Source organism: Pteropus medius, unplaced genomic scaffold, assembly GCF_902729225.1.
Source record: "Pteropus medius unplaced genomic scaffold, Ma_sr-lr_union100, whole genome shotgun sequence".
Lineage (NCBI taxonomy): Eukaryota > Metazoa > Chordata > Mammalia > Chiroptera > Pteropodidae > Pteropus > Pteropus medius.
The window spans coordinates 16,362,409-16,386,022 of record NW_024351073.1 but is presented as its reverse complement, the minus strand read 5'-3'; the positions used below and the strand labels follow the sequence as shown (position 1 = coordinate 16,386,022).

Here is a 23,614-nt window from a genome sequence, read left to right as displayed (position 1 = left end):
GGCAAGGAGTCAAGAGGTGGGCCCACATTTGCTGCACCCCCGCCCCCAAGAGACTTGCACCTGCTTCTTCCATCCCAAAGTCCTCTGAACTGACAGCGTGGTCAACCCTGTGGGAATGTTCCAGCAGAGGGCCACGACTCCGGGTCCCCTGTCCCTCTCTCGCTACAGCAGTGCCGTTCACACCCCAGAACGAAGTCTGGGAGGAAATCCCCCACGAAAACACCTCCTCTCCTCACTTCCCGTCCCCACATGCTGCGGCTGGCTGTCACACGTTCACGTTGCCCAGTATGATAGCGAGATATGAACTGTTTCCTAGAATGAGTTTCAACTTGATCCTTGATTTTCTTTTATTTTACCATTCTTGTTCATTACTAGAAGATTTAAGTCCCTGTCACTAAAATACTTCAGAGAGCCACCGTGGTGGCTCCGTCACCTCCCCCCACCCTGCCTGCCATCAGCCACGACACCGAGAGAAAAGTTCCCTACCTTTCACTGAGGCTTCTCCACAGCTGTGCACCTGCAAGAGAAATAAAATGTGAAACTAGAGGCATTTCTCCACTTACAAATATTCTGACCTTTTTAAAATGCAATGCTTAGATCTTGAAATGCTAGAAACTAACCAATCATAGAGTGATGACCTTTGATACCGTAACTAATTCAGGCAATTAGTCCACAAATATTTATTGAGATCCTACTACATGCAAAACACCTGGACAGGTACCGTGGAAGAAGGAACACTATACAACTCATGGTTCTGCCTCAGGGACTCGACTGCTCGGCGGGGGCAGCCAAAACATGCAGTCGAGTAAACACGAACCGAGGTAGGCCGTGTAGAAACTGTACAAGAAGCACAAACTGCATCTGGAGAGATGTGGCTGCTCGAGAAAGCACCACCAACACAGGGGTGGCATTTAAAGTGAGCTTTGAAACGGTGTTGACAAAAGGGAAACTAAGACATCTTATCTGAGAAAGGAGATTTTTACCTATTCACTCTTTAGTAAAAATCTTCACTCTTTAGAGGTTTTGAGCTTATATCCACGCTTAAATGAAAACAAAATATATATATATATACTGAGATTTCATTTGCTTTCTTAATTCCCCAGTAACCTTCTTCTCTGGCCTATGTCTTAATATTATACTCCTAGTGATCAGTTTTCATAAAGTTCAATATAAGAAATGGCCATGAGGCAGTTTCTGCATTTTCCACCACACAAACGCCAAAGATGTTGTCTTTTCTGTTCTTCAGTATCCAGGATCTAAGTGATAAATTCTTCTTAAAATTTAATCACTGGAAAACTTTCTCAAAATTGCTTATATCCTTTCATCAGATGCTCAGAATTGTGCAGTTGACCTGGTTTCCCTCTTTGCCTTGGCTGCCGCTAAGCACAGAGATCATTCTCATGCTCAATTATCGTCACCGCGTTAGACTCCTGTTCTTCTGTTAGACGTCTTGCAAGCGGTCTTATTTTTTCTGTTCCTCATAAGCTGCCTCAAGTATTTTGCAATTAGATGGCCTGTCACAACAAAGCAAATACACAACACAAAAGAACCCAAGGAATTATTAGCACTAGTGAGCTCTCAACTAATATTGGAAAGTTGGCTAGACTAAATTCTAGAGGCACTAATGCACCTTGTCATGTGACATATGACGCACTTTGTCTCTGACAAAAGAGGAGCTGGGAGTGGAAAAAAGCAGATGACAGTATGGGCTGTTTGCGGATTTGTTTGGGTATTAAAAATTGGACAAAAAAAAAATGAGTATGTTTGCTGGCTAAGAGAACAAGGACGTTTAGCATGGCGAGGACGACATCACTGCAGTCGCCAAGCGTAGACCAGGTCGGGGCTGGACGGGGCTGAGGGACAGAGCAATGGCAGGAGGCTGAGCAGGAAAACGCTTGAACTGAGGGTGAGGGGCTGGTTCAGCGGGAGCAAAGGATGGGAGCCCAGACAGAGGGGTCCACTGAGGACTGACTTTCAGCCTTTGCGGGGGTTGGAGACACAGTACCTCCAAAGGCTGAGGTCTAAGATGAGGTCACGCTAGTAGCTGCCCGAACCCAGGTTGTCATACGAGCCTTTACAGCACAAGCTGGAATGACTGCGGATAGAGAGTGTGCAGAGGACCGCAGTTCCCAGGCCATGGCTCCTGGAGGGGCCACGTTCAATGGCAACCAGAACGCGGCACAAACGAGCAGTGTGGACTTCGCAGGAGGAAAGGCACAAAGGGACAGTGGATGAAAAGGCTGCAGGTGGCTGTGGGGAGCCCTGCTGAGCCCTCCTCCCACTGCAAAGGGCAGGAGTTGAGATGCACCTCAGAGAGAGACAGCTGGGCAGAAATTCTGGTTCTTTTGCAAAGAGAGAGAGAAGGAAAAGGTCCAGGGAGAGTGGACAGCTGCAGGAGGCATTACCACACTGAAGAAGAGCCCCCCAGAACCCAGGTGAAGGGGTCCGTGCAGGAGGCACACGCTCAAAGCTCACAACAGCAAGAGTGAGGCAAACGTCATCGCGCCGCAGGTCACTCCCTGCTGACTCGTCACAGACGCGTGGACAGTTTTCACAAAGATTAACTCACAAGGAGCATCCCCATCCTGTTGCTCGCCTATTTCATGTCAAGCACCTAAGACAGTACTAAAAATAATAATGGAGGGGGAGGAAGGATATAAGTAAATTCTTAACAGTAGAAGTTTAATATCTTTAGCCCAAAATGTGGTGGGAAGTGGGGAAGTCGAGAGACGGAAAGAGACAGGACAGCCCGTGAGCCGTCACGGCTTGGTGGCCCTTCCCTTGCTGCTGGTGCTGTAGCCAAGGCGGCTAATGGGAGCAGCTGGCAGTTCTGGTCGAAGCCGTGGCGTTACCATAACTGCATCTGGATCTAATCTGAAGCTGATTCTGTGCCTCCCAGAGACCAATTCATCACAGCCGGGCCCGGGGCCGAAAGGCCTGCAAAGTCAGGCTCCTGCCAACTATTTACGGGCCTCGAATGGGTCTTTTGTCTTAAAAGGCTTTGCTACAGAGGACAAAGCAGGCCTCAGTGTTTCTCCAGTCACAGACTGGGGAGAGCTGGGAGAGCACAGTAATTAATCCCGTTCCTCCTTTTTTTTTTTCCTTCATGCAGCAGAAATGCTGTATTCAGAGCAATGTCAGCTGGAGAAAACTTGGAAAGATTGGCCTGTGACCAATGCCTGCTCTACGGATGGAGCGTGAGGGTTCCGCTCGGGCAGAGAGGCCAGTCTGTCTGGGTCCCACTGGAAGCCCAGCGCCCATGGCAGGCCCCAGCACAGAAAGGCGCTCACAGACTGAGTGACAAGGGAACAAACCCCACGTTGTTCCGATGACACGTCACAGCTGAACAGAGCAGACTGTTACTCTGCCCAAGGCCCTTCTGTGTCACCCTCTTATCCGACCCTTACAGAGCCCCCCGGCATGCGCTGGCTTCTCCGGGTTCACAGGAGAAAGAGGTCCAGACTGTGCCGTAGACAGAACAACGGCTTCTGATGACAACGGGCTTTAACCCCTGGAAACTGCAAAATCTTACTTTGGATGGAAAAAGGGATTCACCAGATGGAACCAAGCGAAGGATCACGAGACGATCCTGGGTCGTCCAGATGGGGCCCAAATGCAATCGCAAGTGTCCTTGCAAGAGGAAGGGAGAGGGAGCCTTGACACAGACCAAAGAGGAGAAGATAATGCCACCGTGAAGGCAGAGACTGCAGTGATGCAGGTACAAGCCAAGGACACCAGCAACCACCGGCTGGAAGAGGAAGGGAACAGACCCTGCCCGAGAGCCTCTGGAGGGAATACAGGCCTGCACCACCTTGACTCTGGCCCAGCAATGCTGGCTTTAGACGACTGCCCTCCAGAACTGGGAGAGAAGACATTTCTGTTGCTTCGAGCCACCAGATTTGTGGTAATTTCTTACAGCGGCCACAAGAATTAATACCGTCTGTGATGGGGCCTCCTCACAGCTAAGAAATGGAGTGAATGAGCTGAAGAACTAGACCCTGTAGGCTAGTCGTCTTTCAACCCTATCACTTTTAATTTTTTAAAGGACTGAATGTTTGCAATGCAGAGGTTTCCTGCAATCTGTAAATATGAAAGACCCAGCCTTGCCAGAATAGCAAGCCGATACATGAGTGCTGCGAACAATCTGTGTAAGGGGCCGAGAGTGAGAGAAACAGCTATAAAGGTTTTCCACCTCATCCTTGGCTTTCCGCGTTTGTCGTTCCTCGTCACTTGTGCTGTGACCGAACGTGACGCACCACTGAAAATCATCGAGATGCTCAGCTTGCTCTGTGTGCCAATCTCCTCTCCTGAGCTAAAATGACTATGGGTAAAACGTGTAAGCGGCTTTTCCTTCTACGTTTCCCTGAGGGAGGTTTTGCGGGGTGAAGATGTTGCAAAGCGGGCTCTCCTCCATCAGCTACGAACCAGGGCAGAAACACCACGCCTTGATCCAACTGGCCCCTGTACAATTCTACAGCACCGCGATAGCCCAACCTCTGAGTATCAGGGCAGGTGCCTGTTAGGGTTAAAAGTGAGGGAGTCTGTTCTCTGAAACAGAAAAGGGGGTTAAGGAGAGAGAGAAGGGAAGAGAGGGAAGGAAGGAAGACCACATGCAAGAATATAATCTAAATCTAGGGATTCAAGGGATAACTGGGCAAAAACAAATCTGTCCACCATCCAGAACATCGGATGAAAGAATTACCTTCGAACCTTAAAACACACCAATGCAAAACCATCTTTCTAAAAATAGTTTACACACGATTTAGTTTAAGATCTACAAAGACTTAAACTCTAAACCAGATTTAAGTCCACCTTAGAACTCCACGATGGTGAATCTGCAACAGTTTACACCCCTGGTCTTGGGGTTGGTGTTCAGGAGAAGGGCCCCCCCCACACAATGAGGCCCCCAGGCCCCTGCCAGGGCTAGAGCTCTAGGGAGGCCTTATGTATATTGAACAGCATGGACTCCAACCAAAATTATCCCTCCATTTGGAGTAACATTTAGTGAAATCAAAACGCCTCTTTGTAACCTCCTCTTAGCTATTTTAAAGCAAATCAATCTTAGCCACATTTAGGTTCATGGGGCTCAATTATTCCAAGGAGGCATTTTTATCCATTTTATAAAACTAGCTCAAACCCTGGGAGAAGAGGCCCAGCTGAATATGAGAAAGCTTGACTCAGATTTATAATACAGACACATTAGTCAGGAAACACCTTAGGAAAAATTTTAAAATAATTCAAGTTGCAACTTTTAAACTTAATGTTTAAAATGAATTCATTTTTCATCATCGACTAATTTTTAAATTTTGTTTAACCATTACCTAATTGTTCTTAAGCCCTGAATTATTTTTGTCCATTAAGGGAGAAAAAAATTTTTTATAGAAACTAGTCCATTTCCAGTGGCCTAGTTTCATCATGTGGGATGTACTATTTAACTGTTATCCTCATGGCAGCCTACTTAAATATCAAAATGGGATTTAACAACAGCACTTAGAGCCAAAAGAGAAACAAACATACATACCCTCTGCCCAAGAGCTGTAGCTATGACTAGGGACAACATCAGCTAAATAAATATTTAATAAATGAATATTAAATACATGTTTAATAAATAAATATTTAATCAACTTTAAAATTAGCAAAGTCAATGCCCATATCATCTGGCTTTCTGTTCTTTTGCAAAGAACTTCTCGGTTAATGTGCCTACACAAAGATCAGACAGTCAGGGTCTAGAAAATTAAACTATAAAAATGAATTCTGAGTTTTCTTACCTCTCGTTCTAGACAATACCATATCCTTTATTATTTGCATAATAACGCGCCCAAGTAACATGACGGAAATCAGGTGATACACTCTCCATGGAGTCAATGCAAAGAACCTATCACAGCAAAAACAGACAAATCATTATTTCAGTTTGAGGATTTTTATCTTTTATTTTTTTTAAAAAAACCTAAGTTTGGTTTCTGCCACAGAAACAAAAAATACATTTGACAATTTCACTTTTTCGCAATTACCCCAACGTGACAACATGAAAGTTATTTAATAGGCACCAAAGTCAGCAAAATAAAAGTGCTTGAACGTGTGTACTTTTGTGCTAGGCTTTCTGCTCTAACCTCTAATTTGGACGGAGGATGTGCTGTCTTGGGTATGGCCCAAATACTGCTCTGCTAACAGATGGAGAATGGAATTGACCTGAAACAGAATTATGATGGGCTGAAAAGGCAGAGCTGCAGGGTTTTCCGATATGCAGAGTAGCTACAGTAGATGTCCTACCCTTGCTGTCACTCTGTTTTACGTTTTTCTTTTATGCCATATTCATTTCTGTAACTACTACTCCCTCCCTACCAACCTCTTAAAAATAGCCGTTATTAAGAATCCAATTTGCTAAGGCTTTAAGATCACTATTCTTTTGTATATCTGCCCACCTCCTCTCCAGATAGAAGAAAAGATACCTTTATCATGAACAGCACACAAACCCTACAGTACTTTTTTTTTTTTTGGGGGGGGGTGGGGTGGGGAGGCTTATGAAGGAATGGAATGGCAAAGTCACAGGGAGCTTTGAGGATTCATATAGAGGTCAAAGCCCATTTTACACAAGTTAATTGTCCAAGATGCCAATTAATATTAAAAAATTAACTTAACAAATAAGTCATTTAATGCTAATTGCAAGGCACTGTAGAGAATATGGAGAATTAAAGAACACATGGATACTGCCTTCTGGAAACTTACTTCCTCATCAGACATGAACGCAGAATGAACTAACAAAGTCCAAGGCAATGAAATGAGTCTTAGGCACTGTAACAGAACCTGAGCAAAGAAGAAGAAATGATTAAGGCAAAGGAAAATTTACCGAAGTGGCACCTGAACTTGGTCTGGGAGAATGGATGCAATTCAGAGGAAAAGAGAGGCTGATCCAAGATCAGAGTCATGGAAGGGTGAAGTGTGCCCGGCGCATGCCAAGTGTTCTGGGGGTGGCCCCAGCAGGAGGAGACAGATGAATGGGAGAGATGGGAGACTGGCAAAGGGAGAAGACACTGAGAAAACAGACTGGGGTAGAGCATGCCGGCCCTGAAGGATATACTAGGGTGTTTGATCTTAACGACACCAGCCATAGAGAGAAAGCCAAAGATACAGAGTAGGAAAATGAAATGACTGGTTTAAGAAAATGTCTGGGGGCAGCAGAGAGGGTGAAGTGGGATAGGGAAGAAGCACGGAGGCCAGGACGTTTACTGGAAGGTCATGCAATGCATTTGGTGAGAAGAGGTAAGCATGAGATGCTGGTGAAGTTGCAGGTAAAGCCCTCTACCAGAAGGTGGGCAACCCACGTTGCTGGCTTTGGTTCTAACGTTAACTGTGTGTGCGACCTTGGCCAGTAAAATGAGTGGGTAGGACAGGGTGGTGCTTCTAAAATATTGGTCTGCAACTGCCTCCAGGTTGACTGCCTGGAAAGCTTGTTAAAATACAGATTCCCACACCCCAGGCTCCTCTTCCAGATCCTCTGAAAGAGGTGGTCTAATGACTAGTATTTACATTCCTTTTTTAAATTAAATTTATTGCAGTAACATTTGTTAATAAAATTATATAGGTTTCGAGTGTACAATTCAATAACACATCATCTGTATACTGCATTGTGTGTTCACCACCCAAAGTCAAATCTCCTTCTGTCACCATATATTTGACCCCCTCCCCTACCCTTTTCTACCTCCCCCCTCCCCTTTTCTCTCTGGTAACCATTAAACTGTTGTCTGTGTCTGTGAGTCATTTGTCTTGTTCGTTTGATGCTTCCAGTTTTATTTCTCACACAAGTAAAATTATATAGTTCGTAACTTTTTCTATCTGACTTAATTTGCTTAGCATGATTATCTCAAGATTCAACCATGTCGCAAATGGCAATATTTCACTTTTTACGGCTGAGTAATATTCCATCATACATATGTACCATGTCTTCTCTATCCAGTCATCTATTGAAAGACACTAGGTTATTTCCATGTCTTGGCCATCATGAATAATGCTGCACTGAACATTGGGGTGCATATATCTTTACAAATAAATGTTTTTAATTTGGGGGGTTAGATAACCAGAAGAGGGATTGCTGGGTCATATGGTAGATCAATTCTTAGTTTCTTGAGGAACCTCCATACTGTTTACCATAGTGGCTGTACCAATCTGCGGTCCCACCAGCAGTGTATGAGGGTTCCTTTTTCCCCCACAGCCTCTCCAACACTTGTTATTACTTGTCCTATTGATAATAGCCATTTTAACAGGTGTGAGGTGGTATCTCATTGTGGTTTTGATTTCCATTTCTCTAATACCTAGTGAAGTTGAGCGTCTTTGCAAACATCTTTTCCCATTTAGTTGCTTGCCTCTTTGTTTTGCTGATGACTTCTTTTGCTGTGCAGAAGCTTTTTAGTTTGATATAGTCCCATTTGTTTATTTTTGCTTTTACTTCCCTTGTCTTTGGGGTTAAATTCATAAAATCCTCTCTAAATGCAAGGTCCATGAGTTTAGTATCTATGTTTTCTTCGATGCAATTTATTGTTTCAGGTCTTATATTTAGGTCTTTGATCCATTTTGAGCTAATTTTGGTGTATGGTCACAGATAGCAGTCTAGTTTCATTCTTTTGCATGTGGCTTCCAATTTTCCAGCATCATTTATTGAAGAGGCTTTCTTTTTTCCATTATGTGTTTCTGGCTCATCAAAAATTATTTGCCCATATATATGTGGGTATATTTCTGGGCTCTCAATTCTGTTCCATTGGTCTGTGTGTCTGTTTCTCTGCCAGTACCATGCTGTTTTGATTACTGTCACTTTGTAGTATAATTTGAAGTCAGTAAATATTTACTTATGGATTGCTTACACTGGGCCAGGCGCTGTGCTACCAAAAGGGAATTAACGGTGAAAAACAAGCACAGAGGGAAGGAATAAACATAAAAGACAACCCATAATGCCAATATCCATGTCTTCAGTAATAGTAATTTTTCCTCCACTAAGCAACCACTGCTTACTCTATTTTTTGAGCTCCTATGTTTGTTTTAATCAAGGTTGTTTGGGGCATTTATTTTCTCTTTGGTTAATTCTTGCTATTTTCTGTGTGTCAGGCCCTCGCAGTGTTCCCCACATCATAGTCAAGTAGCAGTTTTCGAAATTTTTGATGGTGACCCACAGTAAGAAATTCATTTACATCTAAATACATACAAATAAAACCAAAATTTCAAAAAATAATATTTTTCCTTACAATCTGTAATGCCTTCGGATAATTTCCATTCGATTCTGTTATATTTTTAAATGCTGACTGTGACGCACTAAAGTGACTCACAAATGAGTCGTCACTCACAGTTTGACCCACACAGCATCAGGGGGGAGCTGCAAACGTTAGATTAGTGTGTTTCATTAGAATGGCCTTCTTTGCGTAGTCAGGCAAGCCCTAGGAGATAGAGAAAGTTCCCTCAAGGATAAAGGTCTTTAGAGCTAACCAGGAAGAAGGCACTTCAGTTAAAAAAAAATCAAAGAAATGCAAAGCATCTAACGCAGTGAAGGTCATTAGTTATTCTTTTAGTGGAAGCTACAATCTTCCAGGAATAGAAAAATTAGGTAATGACAAGGCTTCAACCCACAGCCCTAGCTTCCAGAAAACTTCATTTGAAGAGCATTGCCATAGCAACTCCAAAGAGCACTGAGGATGCTCCTGTGTGTCCTGGGCAAGGGTCCAACTGCCATCTTGGCCAAGGGTCTCATGGGTCATTAAGAATCCTCAGCCAGATGAGAAGGCAACCTCCACCATGGCTTGGGATGGTAATGCCAAAATTGCACGGGATCGCTTAATTGTTTCCTTGGTAGGTTAGCATTTTTGAATGACAAGAATTAAGTAGAGAAATGCCTGAGAAATAAATCCCTAATGTTAATCATCTGTATTTTGAAAAACCTGTGCACAGTTATTTTAATTATTTATACTATCTAAGATGATTCATCTCATGGCTCCAATATAAAATGAGTAGTTGTACAATTTAGACTTGTGATTTGAAATATTATAAATATTAGAAATATTTTAGGTTTAATTTATTCATTTTACAGAAATTGCCTAACATTTGGGAAAGCTTGGGTTGTCCGATTATTTTTTTTAAACCGCTACTTTAGTAAACTTCAAAAATATACAAAAAGAGAGAGCTAAGGTATAATAAACCTAGCCTCCGCAATTCTCCATTCGTGGCCAATGTGGTTTTTTCTATATTCCCACATACTAAACTCCACCCTCCATTCCCCATCCCGCACCCAAGATTATTTGAAGCAAATCCCACACATCATATCATTTAATTTTCAAATATTAACATTTATCTTCCAAAAAAAAGACATTTTAACCTAATAACAAAACTGCTATCATTCCTTAAAAAATTGTTTTAATTCCTTAATGTCATCAGGTATCTGTCAGCATTCACATTTCCCCAATCACCTTTTGCTTACACACGCACACATGGATACACACGCACACAAAGACTGTTTGAAACAGGATCTGAAAAAGTCATACATTGAAATTGAAAGATGTGTTTTCAGTTTCCATAATTTGCAGATCTCCTACAACTGTCTCTCTCTTTTTTTTTTTTTGTCTGCTTGAAATTTTTTGTGGAAGAAACAGACTTATTTGCCTAGTAAAGTTTTCCAGACTCTAAGAATCACTCACTTTATCCTGTGGTTTAGTTTAGCTTTTTCCTCTATCCTTTGTGCAGACTGTAAAAACTGGTAGCTGGATCTAGAGGCTTGACCAGATTGGTTTGTTTTTCTTTTTCCTGTAAAATCACATGATAGGTGGTGGTGGTGTGTATTTCTATCAGGGGCACATACTCTCTGGGTGTCTGGTAACGATATTTTTGTGATATTAGCAGTCACTGATGATGACTGCCTGGCCATTCATTCCTCAGGAGACACAGGAGGATGGTGGCCCTTTATTCTTGCTTCAGGTGTTAGCTGGATCACATCTACAAAGAGAAACATCCACTCTTCGATGTCTGATTACTGTGAGAGATGGATCTCACAGGAGAAGCAGGTCACTAGTTAATTCTTTCTCTTTATTTACCAGCTTTCAAGAGAATGGGCAATTCCATAGTATTCTCCAAAAGTTGGTTTTCCTCATCCTTTTTTTGTTTGTTTCATGTTATTATGAACATATTTGAGGTGCTTCAGTCTACTGTAGCGTTGTCCCTATTGATCCCAAGTGACCCATCTTGGCTGGTGGGCACTTATTCAGGTTGGCTCCCAAACCCCTTTGGTATAGCCTTAGTCATCTTGGATGATGAAATATTTAAAAGGACAGAGAAATATATAAAATTTACAAATGTATTTAAAATGTTTAAAAGAATGCCACGAAATTTTTTAATGAAACCAATCATTCACCAAAGACTATCTCGGAAATGGTTGTTAAAATTTCCTAGATTTATAAACGAAATAGGTTACATTAGCTAAAATTCAAAGCGCGAAGAATAAAAATGAGTTTTGAATGTATGACCTTACTAAATCAAAATTTATTTTCTAAAAACTAGTTAAGTCATTTCCAATCAGTCTTTTCTTTATAGGAAAACTGTCTTAAAGGACATCCAAAAAATCCCTGTCTGCTGGCCTCCGCGTTCTGATGCCAGCGCTCCGTAGCTCCACTCGGAGAAATGCCATCCGTTCATCTGCTCTCTGAATTCTCTCAGTTAGCATCGCCCACCTCCACTGAAATACGTCTCCTGTCAGGAAGCTCACCCTTTCTCACGGCATCCGATTTCCTGCAGTATCCTATTATTACTGGGGGAGGGAAAACTGTTTTCATTTTGTAAGGACTGTCAGCCAGACGCTGGGCTAGCTGCGGGGAGTGCACGGATGACCGGATCCCAGCCAGCCCAGCGGAGCGGGAAGCAGACAAGTAAACAACCGCGCTTCACCGCAGTCCCGTTCAGAATGCTGCAGGAGCAGAAAAAGAGAGCTGACAGGTGCCTAAGGAGGCAGAGCGCTCCAGAGAAGGTGGCCTTTAAGCTCTGCCATCCCGGAGAAGTCAGACTTTGCCAGGGGGAAAGACTGAATGCATTCCAGGTTGGGGAACGGGATAAGCAAAGGGAGCTGCAAGAGTTAGGCGGCCAGGACATGAAGGCAGGAAGCTGTGCCCTTCCAGTTTGCCTCGGGACCCAGGGGTACTAGTTCTGCTCTCCAGAGCCAACTCGTGGACGAATAAAATAGCTGCCGTTTGGTGAGCGTGAGCATGGTTCCAAGAAGTGCGTATGTATTCACTCGTTTAACACTCGTAACAATCCCGTGAGGGCGTGCCTACCATCGTGCCCATTTTGCAGATGAGGAAAGAGAGTTTAAGGCCCCAAGACCAAGGGGAGGTGGAACCGAGATGTGAATCCGGACGGCTCGGCTCTACACCAGCTCTTCCCGCTCCGCTCATCATCTTCCGCTAAGTATCTCCCAGACACGAGGTTCTGCCTCTCCGCCTGTCGTCACATGGCAATAGCTGGAAGGATTGTCACCAATTTGCGAGTGTGTCTACTCGCGTGTGCCAAACCGACTTAAAAGAGATTCCAGGAGTGCTCCTCCAAGACACTAGCGGTCACCACGGGAGTGGCAGAAACTGGGGATTATGTTCAGGCCCTCCTGAAGCATCATCATCCTCTTCAGGACGAACGTCTCTGGTCCCTTCGCCTTTCCCGAGGCGACCCACCCCTCCTCCGGCCGGTCTCCAGGTGTGACTCTTTTCATACCAAACGCTCCCACCCGTCACTTGGTCCCTACAGAGCAGGAGAACTACGAGGGACCTCAAATGCCTCTGTTCTGGACTCCTTATACTGCCTTTTTGAAAAAATTAGTAGACTCTTTTTTAGAGCAGTTTGAGGTTTACTGAGAAATTAAGCAGACAGTACAGAGAGTTCCCAGGGATCTCCTTTCCCCTGCCACTTTCCCCTCACATTGCCATCCTGTATCAGTGAGATCGTTGTCACAGCTGATGAACCCATCTGATACGTTATAACTATTATAACTAAAGTCCAAGTTCTCATTAGGGTTCACGCACCGTGTTATACATTCTATGGGTTCTGACAAATGCACGGTCATGTATCCACCATGACAGTATCACACAGAGTATTTTCGCTGCCCTAAAAACCCGCTGTGGTCTGCCTGTTCATCCCTCCCTCTCTCCCCCAAACCTTGCTAACCAATGATGTTCTCACTGCCTCCAAAGTTTTGCCTCTTCCGGAATGTCATACAGTGGGAATCACACAGCAAGTAGCTTTTTCAGATAGGCTTCTTTCACTTAGCAGTATTTTTATTTAAGTTTCCTTTGTGTCTTTTCATGGTTTGATAGTTCATTTCTTTTGATTTCTCAATACTATTCCATTGTATGGTGTACCATGTTTATCTCTTCACCTACTGAAAGATATCATGGTTGCTTCCAATTTGGGGTGATTATGGATAAAACTGCTCTAAAAATGTATGTGCAGGATTTGGCGAGCTCATAAATTTTCAACTTATCTGGTCACAGCCTTTTTTGGAATAGCTCTGTCAGCATGCTGGCTTATTTGGAATTTACAGGCAGTGAAAACCCTTAAAATTCTATTTTTCAGACGCAATTTTTTAATCTAAGTGTGTCTTATGAAATTTGTTCCTGTTTAGCACAGCCCGTTGTTCAAAGCTACAGACCTTAATGGTGCCATCGATCGCATCTGTTCTCTCGTCTGGGCTCATGACCCCTGCACGTTTGGTACCTGCATGTCATGAGTCCCCATCCACACAACGGATCAAAGAGATCCATCAGGACCGGACGTCCACCATTCCCCACCAGCAGCTGCTCCCAGGCTGAGCTGGATTTATGAACCAGCGCTCTGTGAATACGCGGAATATCCAGTTTGCTGCTTTACTCTCTTCCATATTACTTCGCCTCATCCACAAGGACATAAGCTGAGATGTTCTTAAACACCTGGCTGAAACCCACTGCATCCCTAAGGTCTGAGTGTCTGCTACAAGTGTTGATCGGCTTGGTTTGAGGCTGAGAATTACTCTGTGGTAAGGAGCAGTTCTCAGTGGAAGAGCTAAACACCATCAGAACCTGCCAAAGAGCATCACACGGCACAGCCTGATCCAAGCCTCAGGGTGACTTTGCTATCTGCCCATTCACCGAATTCACAGAAAACTCTCAGTGACCAACTCACCCATGGAGGAATTTGTAGGCAAAGATGGCCACGCACTGTGGTCAGAGGATTCTTGAATGCTGCAGAATAATTATTAAGAGACAGGTTGTGGTCAAAATGCAGAATGCCCAGGAAACCAAGAGAAGCAGAGTGACGGCAGACTTTGAAGAGAGGGGATCTGTGGATATGCACCACTCTCAGGGGGCTACATGATTTTCGCAGAGACCTCGCTGAGGGTGAAGTCAATATTCTCATCCCACCAGTTTATAGCCCCAATGCATGACTAATGGAAGGTCCCCAAGATACTGGAATCTCCATTCCAGGGACATTCAGGACCTTGACCTAGGGTGGGTTTGAGGGCCCTGTCCAGTTGCCTTTCAATGCACCCAAGGTACTGCCAGTGGGGACAAAAGTAGGCGACCACTATGTCTTGCAGCTACTAGGCATGTAACTGAGGAAAATCCTTCTCACACCTGTGCTCTGGCCCTGAAGAAAGACAGATGGTCACAGTGGAACACAAGCCTCCAACAATGATACAACCCAGCCACTGCCCTGGGCAGAAGACCCTGGGCAGCCACGCAGGGTGGGGTGGGGAAGGGAAGGCTGGGCAGAACTGACACCAAGTGGCAGGGACAGGGTGTCAAGAACCCCACCCTGGGGAGGTAGGACCACACATAAGCTGAGGCCCGCGGCACATGCTCCATCGTCCTGTCACACTGCACTTACGAAACACAAATTCAAAGGTGAACACAGTAAGAACTGCAAGACAGCAACCTCTGAGTATTAATCCCAAGTACACGGCCTTCTGAACACCCGGCTCTGTGCGACTATACTGGCCTCTCGCTCATTCAGCCGGCTCTGCCCTCACTGTATCTTGGAGGTGAGGTCCCCATGAGTGAGCGATAAGGATATTTTTCTCCTTAAAGTAGTTTTTAGTTCAATATAAAAGGTCACTGATCCTTGTCTTTATCCGAATTAGCCTGGGGACCTGTGGCTGCATCGATGGATCCCAGAACGGAGACCATGAGAAGCACTGCCCATCCCTACATCTCCAGCTGTCACAAACACCCGCCTGTAGATTTTCATAACCAATTAAAGAAAATAAAATACTGCATCTTTTAAAATATTTCTGTTTACTGAAATAGTTACTTATTTTAGCTGACATAATGCATAACTTTTATCTGACAAAATATACTCCAGATTTTGAAAACCAAGAAAGGCAGGCATTATATATGACAACTATGATATACATATGCACATCATGATAGGTAAACATTACACATGACAATTATGTGCTATATGTAAATATACAAAATTATATATAAATATAATATTGTAAATATAGTCATCCCTCAGTATCCACAAGGGATTCATTCCAAGACCAAAATCCATGAGTGTCAAGCTCCTTATATAAAATGGCACAGCATCTGCAAATAACCTACGCACATCCTTCCTGTACTTTAAATCATTTCTAGATTACTTATAATCCTGACACAATGTAAATGCTACGTAAATAGTTGTTATAATGTATTGTTTAGATAATAATGACAAGAAAAAAAGTCTGTAAATGTTCAATACAGATGCAACCATTAAGCCTAACTTCATAGTCACGTTAGCAATAACGTAACATTTTTTTATGAATATTTCCATCTGTGGTTGGTTGAATTTGTGAATTCAGAACCTATGGATACAGAGGGCTGACTGTATATAAAATTATATGTATATAAAAATAGCCGTTTGTCTTATAAAGGCATATTGCACGGCTTAGCTGCTACTGGAAAAGTTCTGCAAATCACTATGTGTACTTTTAGCAAGTTGTGTCCAATTTCTACATCTCAATATGATGATTGCTTTGAAAAAATACCGTGTTACCCAGTTGACTCATGTTGAGCTTGTGATTATTACAGCTCAAGGATGATTTCTAGTCACGTCTGTATAGTATCATTTCTGATTCATCTTTATGTTAGATAATAAATTTGTCTATTTGCTTTTTTCTCCCTGCTTTTCATTTCTTCTGTACTTTCTTCTCTTTCATTCTCTGGTTTGGTTACAGAATTTCGAATTTTAATCTAATTTTCAAGCTGACTGCCATAGCCTACTTGGTACTGTTGGGATGGTTTATAGGACTAGTCTCTGCTCAGTCATCTGGAGTCATCAGCTAAAAAATAAGACTCAGTCCCTGTGCTCAGAGACAAAAGAGAGTCTAAGGAAAACAGGGAGAGATCCAGAGAGAGCTTGAAAGACTGTGAGGGTCAACCCTGTACCAAAGGTAAAAAAAAAAAAAAAAATAGAGAAGGCCGGGAAATCCCCAAATCATGTCCATTTCAGAATGCGTCATGATTTTATATAGAAAATTCTCCTATCGAATCATGGGCTTTGACTACTGTCTAATTAGCCTGTACGTGCTGCTCATGAGGCACGCATGTCGGAGCTGGGCACTCGCTCCGTGAAGATGCTTCACAGGAAAATGACAGGCTGGGGACCAACCACTCTTGGCTTTCCGCGCACGATCATGAAGGCCCACAGCTTTGCCTTGTCTCTGTGTCCATCTTCCAGCACGTTGATGTCCACATATACGTGGGGCCCTGGGGATGCCTGCTCAGCCTGGCCATGGAGGAGGTCCCAGCAAAGAGGCCAGGCTGGCCAGGCACTGGGCTGTGTGGACAACTGACATGATGAAACAGGAGATGAAGGCATTAGGGCAACCTTCTGTAGAACTCCACTCAGTGGCTAACTACAAATCTCTAAAAGAATTTTTTAAATAGTGGCGCTTCCATTTGACAAGGAAAACCTAACTAACATTTTCATTACTTCATGATGAGTTCCACAAGGCCAAACTAAGTGGCTCAATGGGATCTACTTTTTATAAAGCAAAGAAAGGGATAATTCGCAAAAATAAACAGAAAACAACTTCTTCGGTAATGGATGAAAAGGACAATATTTAATTCATCCCAGGTGTAAAAACCTAACCCTAATTTCTGGGTAAAGCAAAACCTGCTTCGTACTATGAAATGCATGATATCAATGGCTAAAGTACACATTTTTTTTTTTTTGTCTCCAAATAAAGAAAACCTGTGGACAAAAGCAACCACATCTGTAGTTCTGATGTGGGAATTAATCTGTAATATTTGCTTTGTAAATCTTTCGAAACAGAGATCCAAAAAAGGGATTCCATTTTTCTTCACTGAAATACATATAACCATCGACTTTGCCTAGATAGAGGCCCTTATGTAGCTGGCTGTATTTAATATTGCAGTGGTTCTAATCGTAAAAGATGAGCCGCGTAAGATATAATGATTTACCCAACATTATTCAAAGTGCAGATCACACATTTTGCTGGAAAATAATTCTGTTACCTTCTCAAGAGTTTGGTGTACTGGCAGCCATCTACCTTTTTAGCACAAAATTTGGAATCTTAACTAAAATTGGCTTTAATTTCCCCGGTCTTTTATACATATCCTGTAAAAATATTGACTGAAGATGTTAAATGAAACTAAATTATGTACCATTAAGGGGAAAAAATGATGCAAATAAACTGTGACCCTCTGCATTATAAAAAGCATCTAAATTTCAGACATGTTTAAACATGTATAAATGTTCGAGAGAAGAGGGTTAACTTTCTTAAAAATTACAAAATATGCAGTTTTAAATAATTTGGAAAGAAGAGGGTAATCATAAAATGGAGCGAGATAAAGTATTGACTCAATTAATTACTAATGGGAGATTAAACTCAGTAGCCTTTTTTTTTTCCTAGAGAAGTATTTCTTTAATTGTGACGACCAAAAAAGTGAATCAGAAGCGAGAGAGGAGAGAAATATGAAGAAAAAATAAAAGCGTGAGCTTCCTTGTACAGGGAGATGAGAAGTTTTGGAAGGCACCCACAGGCAGGGAAACACTGCACGTTAGCCATCAGACAGCGTCCATGCCGTGGAGGAGGGAGCCAGGGTGCTTCTGGCAGAAACCAGTGGTGACAACCCAGTGAATTCGGGGAATGTGCCGGCTCAGCAAAGCTCAGTGGAGAATCCACAAGGCAGCGGGGACAGCAGCAGGAAGTCTGCGTTCTTGAACCCTGAGAGTGGGAGAAGCCAAGGGCATGGCTGGCGTGGAATCAAGTCCATCTGAGGTCGAGGCAAAGCAAAAATCAGCCCGCTCTGGTGCTGCTTCGCCTCGAGATCTGAGACGAGCCAAAGGCAAGTCGAGGCAGGAGCAGAGGGCAGTGCAATGGGGGCCTTAGCTCCACCTGGTGTGTGACACCCATCTATCCATAGCGCCCGGTGACTCCTCCCAGAGGTAGTAGTCCCTGCAGCTCAGGAGCAGGGGGCCTCCAAGTGGGACGGGGAGTCAACCTCACGGCCCACTCCGGCTGAGTTACCAGCAGGCGAAATACTAACTACCAGATTCACTCACAGAAAGGAGTTAAAGAAGAGAAAAGATCCAATCTAAGTCACACACTGCAATGTGGCAGGCGGGCCAGCGAGGTCAGAGGGACGAAAGGAAGAAAGAGGGGACAGTAAAAGGGACAGAGAAACTGAGAAGCACAGAAGGAAAAAAATAAATACATGGAGGTCAGGGAGCTGTTGCCGTGAGCAGTCCAGCTGGTTTATCTGGGTTTTCGGATAAACGGCAATGGAACACACTACGTGCCTGCCCAGCGGCACCTTCTCTACTTTGAATTTTGGCCCAAATCACAGCTGCACGGAGAGGCCAGCATGGTCGGTGAGAAGCACCGCCACGTTGTCCTCTGTGCCTCAGAGTTTTCATCTGCAAGGTGAGGCACTGGCTAGGTAAGTCTCGCCTCACACTGGCTGACCATCGGAATTACCTGAGGTACCTTCCAGAGCCGGGGGAGCGGCACCCTCAGCCCTGAGGGTGAAGCGCAGGCATCCACATGTCCGCAGCCAGCACTGGACTGCGCCTCCCACAGGCCGTTTCCGTCAAACACTCCGAGTCCCTGAGCGGTAAACCGGAAGGCCCGCCACGCGGCTGATCCACACATCCAGCTGTACTCTGCGGCCTCTTGCTTCATAAATAAATACGCGCAAGGCGCAGTGGCGGGTGCTGGAGACATCACCTAGGGCCGCTCTGGGGGCGGCGCGGGTGGGGCAGCAGACACGCACTAATGAATTCGACGAACCTTTGTGGGTCACCCGAGAAAGGAATGGGCTGATGTGTAGCGAGGCCCTAGCACGCGCGGGGGATGTTCATGCCTCCTCCCCATTTAAGGCTCCTACACAACTCGATGAAGGTAGACATATGGAAATTACATATTCATTAGAAGATTCGGTTGGAGCAACTTATCTAAAATCGCACAGCCTCTAACTGCAAGAGTCGCTTCTTCTTGACCGCAGGTCCACTGTGCCATGAGCCCTTGGCATCTGCTTTAACCCACCGATCAAAAGCGTCACACTGCTGTAGAGGGCAGAGCCGACGTCGCAACTGTTCTGTTGGCTCCTGCCTTGGAAATGCCCATTCGGTTGTGGTCAACGCTCATCAGCTCCAGTCCTTGGATTCTGCTCAGGAGCCCATTCCAATGCACCTGGCCCTGTCCAGCGTCCCGAAAAGAAATCCAGCCACCCTGCAGTTGAGACCGATGGCGTTGCCGCAGCTAAAGATGACGCCCTGGTTCCTCCATCTCCTTCACTCTGAGAACCCCAAGAACTGGACTTTAGCCCCCGTGCCTCCACGTGACACCGGCCTCACCTTGGTTCTGTCCTGTTGGTCAGCCTGGTTCTCCAGCCCACCCCTCCCCTGCCCCCTCTCCCCACTGGGGAAGCCTGGCCAGGGCTCTGCCTCTCTCGCTCCAGCCAATCCCTTTCCAGCTGAGTGACTCTTGGTCACACCATAATAACCCACTGCCCAGGATCATGGCCACATAGAGACAGGCTTCCTGGACTGACCATTCCCTGTCAAGATCCCGGGCTCAGCAACCAGATGTCACACAGCCCAGACCCTGCCCTCCCTTCTGAGACCATGAGGCTCCAGAACTAGGACTGAGGCTTCTACACCCTGCGGGCCAAGTATCGGGACTGAACTGCCTGCTCCCCGGTCTCCTTCCATGTCAAGGTTCATAAGCCCTGCACTCGGCCCTGTCGGCCCCACGGAGCTGAGGACCCAGCCCGTCTCCTCCAAACTCCTGCTACAAAGGCAGACGTTCCCTTGGGCTGCTTAGAGACCAAGGCTGACTTATCCAGACAAACTTTAAGAAACATGCAGATAAGAACGAACCAATTCCCTAAGATCAGAGAGACCCCGGTACCCTGACTTATACCTTGCCCGGCATACTTAGCTTCGGACCATAAAATATATGGTCACCCTAATAAAAATCCATGATCGCACGGCACAGAGAAGCAACTGTCCAGTTTGCTTCAAATGTCCAAAACATAAAACAGACTGAGCACTGAATTAAGTAATTCTGTCGTCCTGGGAGGACCCTTTATCTGAAGGCCAAAGTCCTTGACCAGTGCACTGAAGCTGTGCTGCCCAGAAGAGCTGATCCAAGGGTCACCCCATTTATGAGCACACCCCTCTCAGGCACGAAAGCGAAGCCTCCCCACACAGACGTGCTCTTAACATCGGGATCATCAACCAGTAGTGATCCTAGGAACGCGTCGCCGACTTTTACCTCATTCATGCCAAAATGTGCCCCCAAACCACAGAGGGCGCGGAGCTGGATGTGGACTCTGGTCATTGTAGCTTCTGTAGCTACACTTAAGTAGCAGGACAGCGATGACTGCCCCTAGAAAAGGCGACACTGGAATAGGAAATTCAAAGCCAGGAATTATACTCCTACTTGGTGCAACTGTCCTGACTAACAGGGTAGGAAATGTTTTCAAAACTTTTAAGAAAAAAAAATAAAAAAAGGCGTTTGTGATGTGTCCAGTGGATGTCCTAGCTGCTGGCATGGAACGGGACACTGTGGCTCATCATTCACGGTGCGTGGGGGGGCTACGACTCCCTGCTCCTCTGTGGCCAGACCTCTGAGGCACACGACAAAGTGGTGGCAGATATTTGGGCACCAAGATTATGTATCAGTAACATCCAGTCTGGGCCCACATGCCAATGGACACTGTCCAGTTGGACTTTGATTGGCAGGGCCTCCTCAAGGCCAGAGATTGTGTTATGTCATCCCAGGTAGGAAAACCCGTTCTGATTCTGTCCTGTGGGTCCAACTGAACAAGAAGACAGAAAGGGAGAGAGGGAGGGAGAGAGGGGGAAGGAGAGGAGGAGGAGGGAGGAAGGAGGAGAAGAGAGAGAGAGGAAAGAGGAGAGAGAGAGAGAGAGAGAGGAAAGAGGAGAGAGAGAGAATGCCTGTGTGAGGGCACCTCATTCCAAGCAGGAGAGAGGGCTGGCTGCCTCATGCACCTCAGTCCTCGAAATGCCTTACACTCTCTCTTTCTAGAACATTCTAAACTGAGAGTGAACCTGGGATGAGACTGAATCTCTCTTGATGGCTGTCAATTCTTCAAGGTCCCTCAACTTCAGCCCCTGGTCTTGGGACTGCCAGGGCCCCCCAACAGGGTTTGAGGCGCGAGCCGAGCAGAGCCCGTCTCGCGTGCCGGTTATCTCGTCCGCTCAGGTGGAGGGAGTGTGCGCACGCGCGTGTGAGAGCTCGCGATCGCTGTGACGAAAACGCCCTCTCGCTTCAAACCTTTTCAGGCAGATGAGTTGAACCTGGATCCTGCAGTGCGAGTTAATTTATAAATCAAGCTTCCTACGGCTATAAAGTTATTTTTTATCTAAAACAATATTTTAACGTCTGCTTCTACATTTTGTGACTAGTTCACCTCATTCCAAAACCCCTCCTCCCTGATCACAGGCATGCGTGCACACACGCGCACACACACACACACATGCAGGCACACGTATGCACACGTGCATATACCTGCCTGCTTCTGTGAGCATTTATTTCTACTATAGCTCAGTCCAAAAAGCAATGGCGAGAGCTTAAATATCTACGATAGTACAGAATATGCACAAAAATATAAGGAAATTGGCAAAGGGAAAATAAACCAAAGGAACAAAATGACTCATGTCTGAGGTTGGCCCACAAGAATTCAGGCCGTGAGCTGAGATGCAAGAAGACAGCCACAAATTTGGCTCTGAGAAGACCAAGGCCGGGAAGCTGACACTTCATCAGGGGGAGGCTCTGATGACACGGAGAACGTTTCCACGTCTTCTTAATATGAAAAGAGCCTATCAATCACACACAGTAAACGAGTGAGTGGAACGGTGAATGTCACTGGAGACTAGTCCAAGCTGCCCCCGAGGACCCCGAGAATGATCTGAACGGCAGTACCACCCTGGCTCGTTAAGGTGACTCTAGGGGGAGGTTTGTTTGTTCTTAATGCTTTTCACTGTGTGCCAAAAAGGAGGACAAGAGAAATGGTGATTGGAAGTGTTGATGGTGACTGATTGGTGATGGCAGGGGACAGAGCCACCCCCTTCAAAACGTACAGTTTAAACACCCAGCTGGGTGTGCTAGAAGGAGCAACCTTGACCCAGCCGTTTATTCATTCCGGTCCCCTCTGTGCCCACGTGGCCAGTGCGCTGTGGTAAAACAACCCTAACAACCTCCTCTAATTAAACAAGAGAGACGAAGCCGTCCCTTACCGAGGTCCCACGGAAAACATACACCTCTCCTGATAATTCCACCTGAGATTTCCAGGGCCATATTAACTCTCCAAACGAGACAGACAATGCCCGTAACAAACACTGCGGGGAAGAAGAATAAAGAAGAGGTAATAAGGAAAGATGGCAGTTTCTCATTAAGCTCTCCCGATGAGCGATTCAGTTTCTCTACGTACAGCATTTGGTGTTAAACACCAACAAGAAAACAAATGCCTCAGTTCGGCCACAAACAGAGTCGGCAGGCACCTGAGCCGAGAACAGAACAGGATCTACACTTCAATCATAATAAGCTGGTGGTGCAGCCAGGTAAGAAGCGAATGAGAGGTGAAAACTGCTGGCAAATGACAGAGAAACGCCCTCGGTTAGTCACAGATAACCCCAACCACAGAGTCAGCTCCATCAGAACTTCAAGTCTGCCACACCCAAAAGGAACTGGTATTCTGATCAGTTCCGTTCTTTGGTAAAAAGCATTTGTTTTCAACAGTTTGTCAAAGGCACAAGACTGAGTCAAGTCGCCATCCTGCAGACAGTTGTCACACTTGGCGGCCACACTGCGCTGAGAATCAGTCTCCCTGGCAGCCTGGAATCAAATTAGGCCACTCCACTGCCTTCCCTGAGTATGGTTTTTTCCTGTCATAGAACTCATCTTGATTCCTACTTGTATATTTATTTGCTTGTCTGTTTGTTTATCATTTCCTGACGCAGATTACAAGCTGCATGAGGAAAGGGTCCACTTTCTCTTATTCACCGATGTCACCTCAGCACTAGGTCACTGCCTGGCCAATACCAGGTGCTCAATAAATATGTTCTGCATTGTTTCTCATTCAGTATCTGT

At 45.1% G+C, this 23,614-nt stretch overlaps 1 protein-coding gene across 2 annotated transcripts in view; it reads right to left on the bottom strand.

Annotated features, from left to right (window-relative positions):
• The window catches only part of RETREG1 (reticulophagy regulator 1), a 110,682-nt gene that overhangs the window by 71,010 nt on the left and 16,058 nt on the right, over positions 1-23,614 (bottom strand). Inside the window, exons 2-3 of one of the 2 annotated variants that reach the window (XM_039842752.1) lie at positions 5,769-5,875; positions 487-517 (exon numbers count right to left, since the gene is read on the bottom strand). The exons of the other annotated variant lie outside the window; for it this stretch is intronic. Coding sequence (XP_039698686.1) covers positions 487-517; positions 5,769-5,875 — 138 coding nt within the window. The remainder of the gene's footprint in view (positions 1-486; positions 518-5,768; positions 5,876-23,614) is intronic. 2 annotated transcript variants of the gene reach the window in all.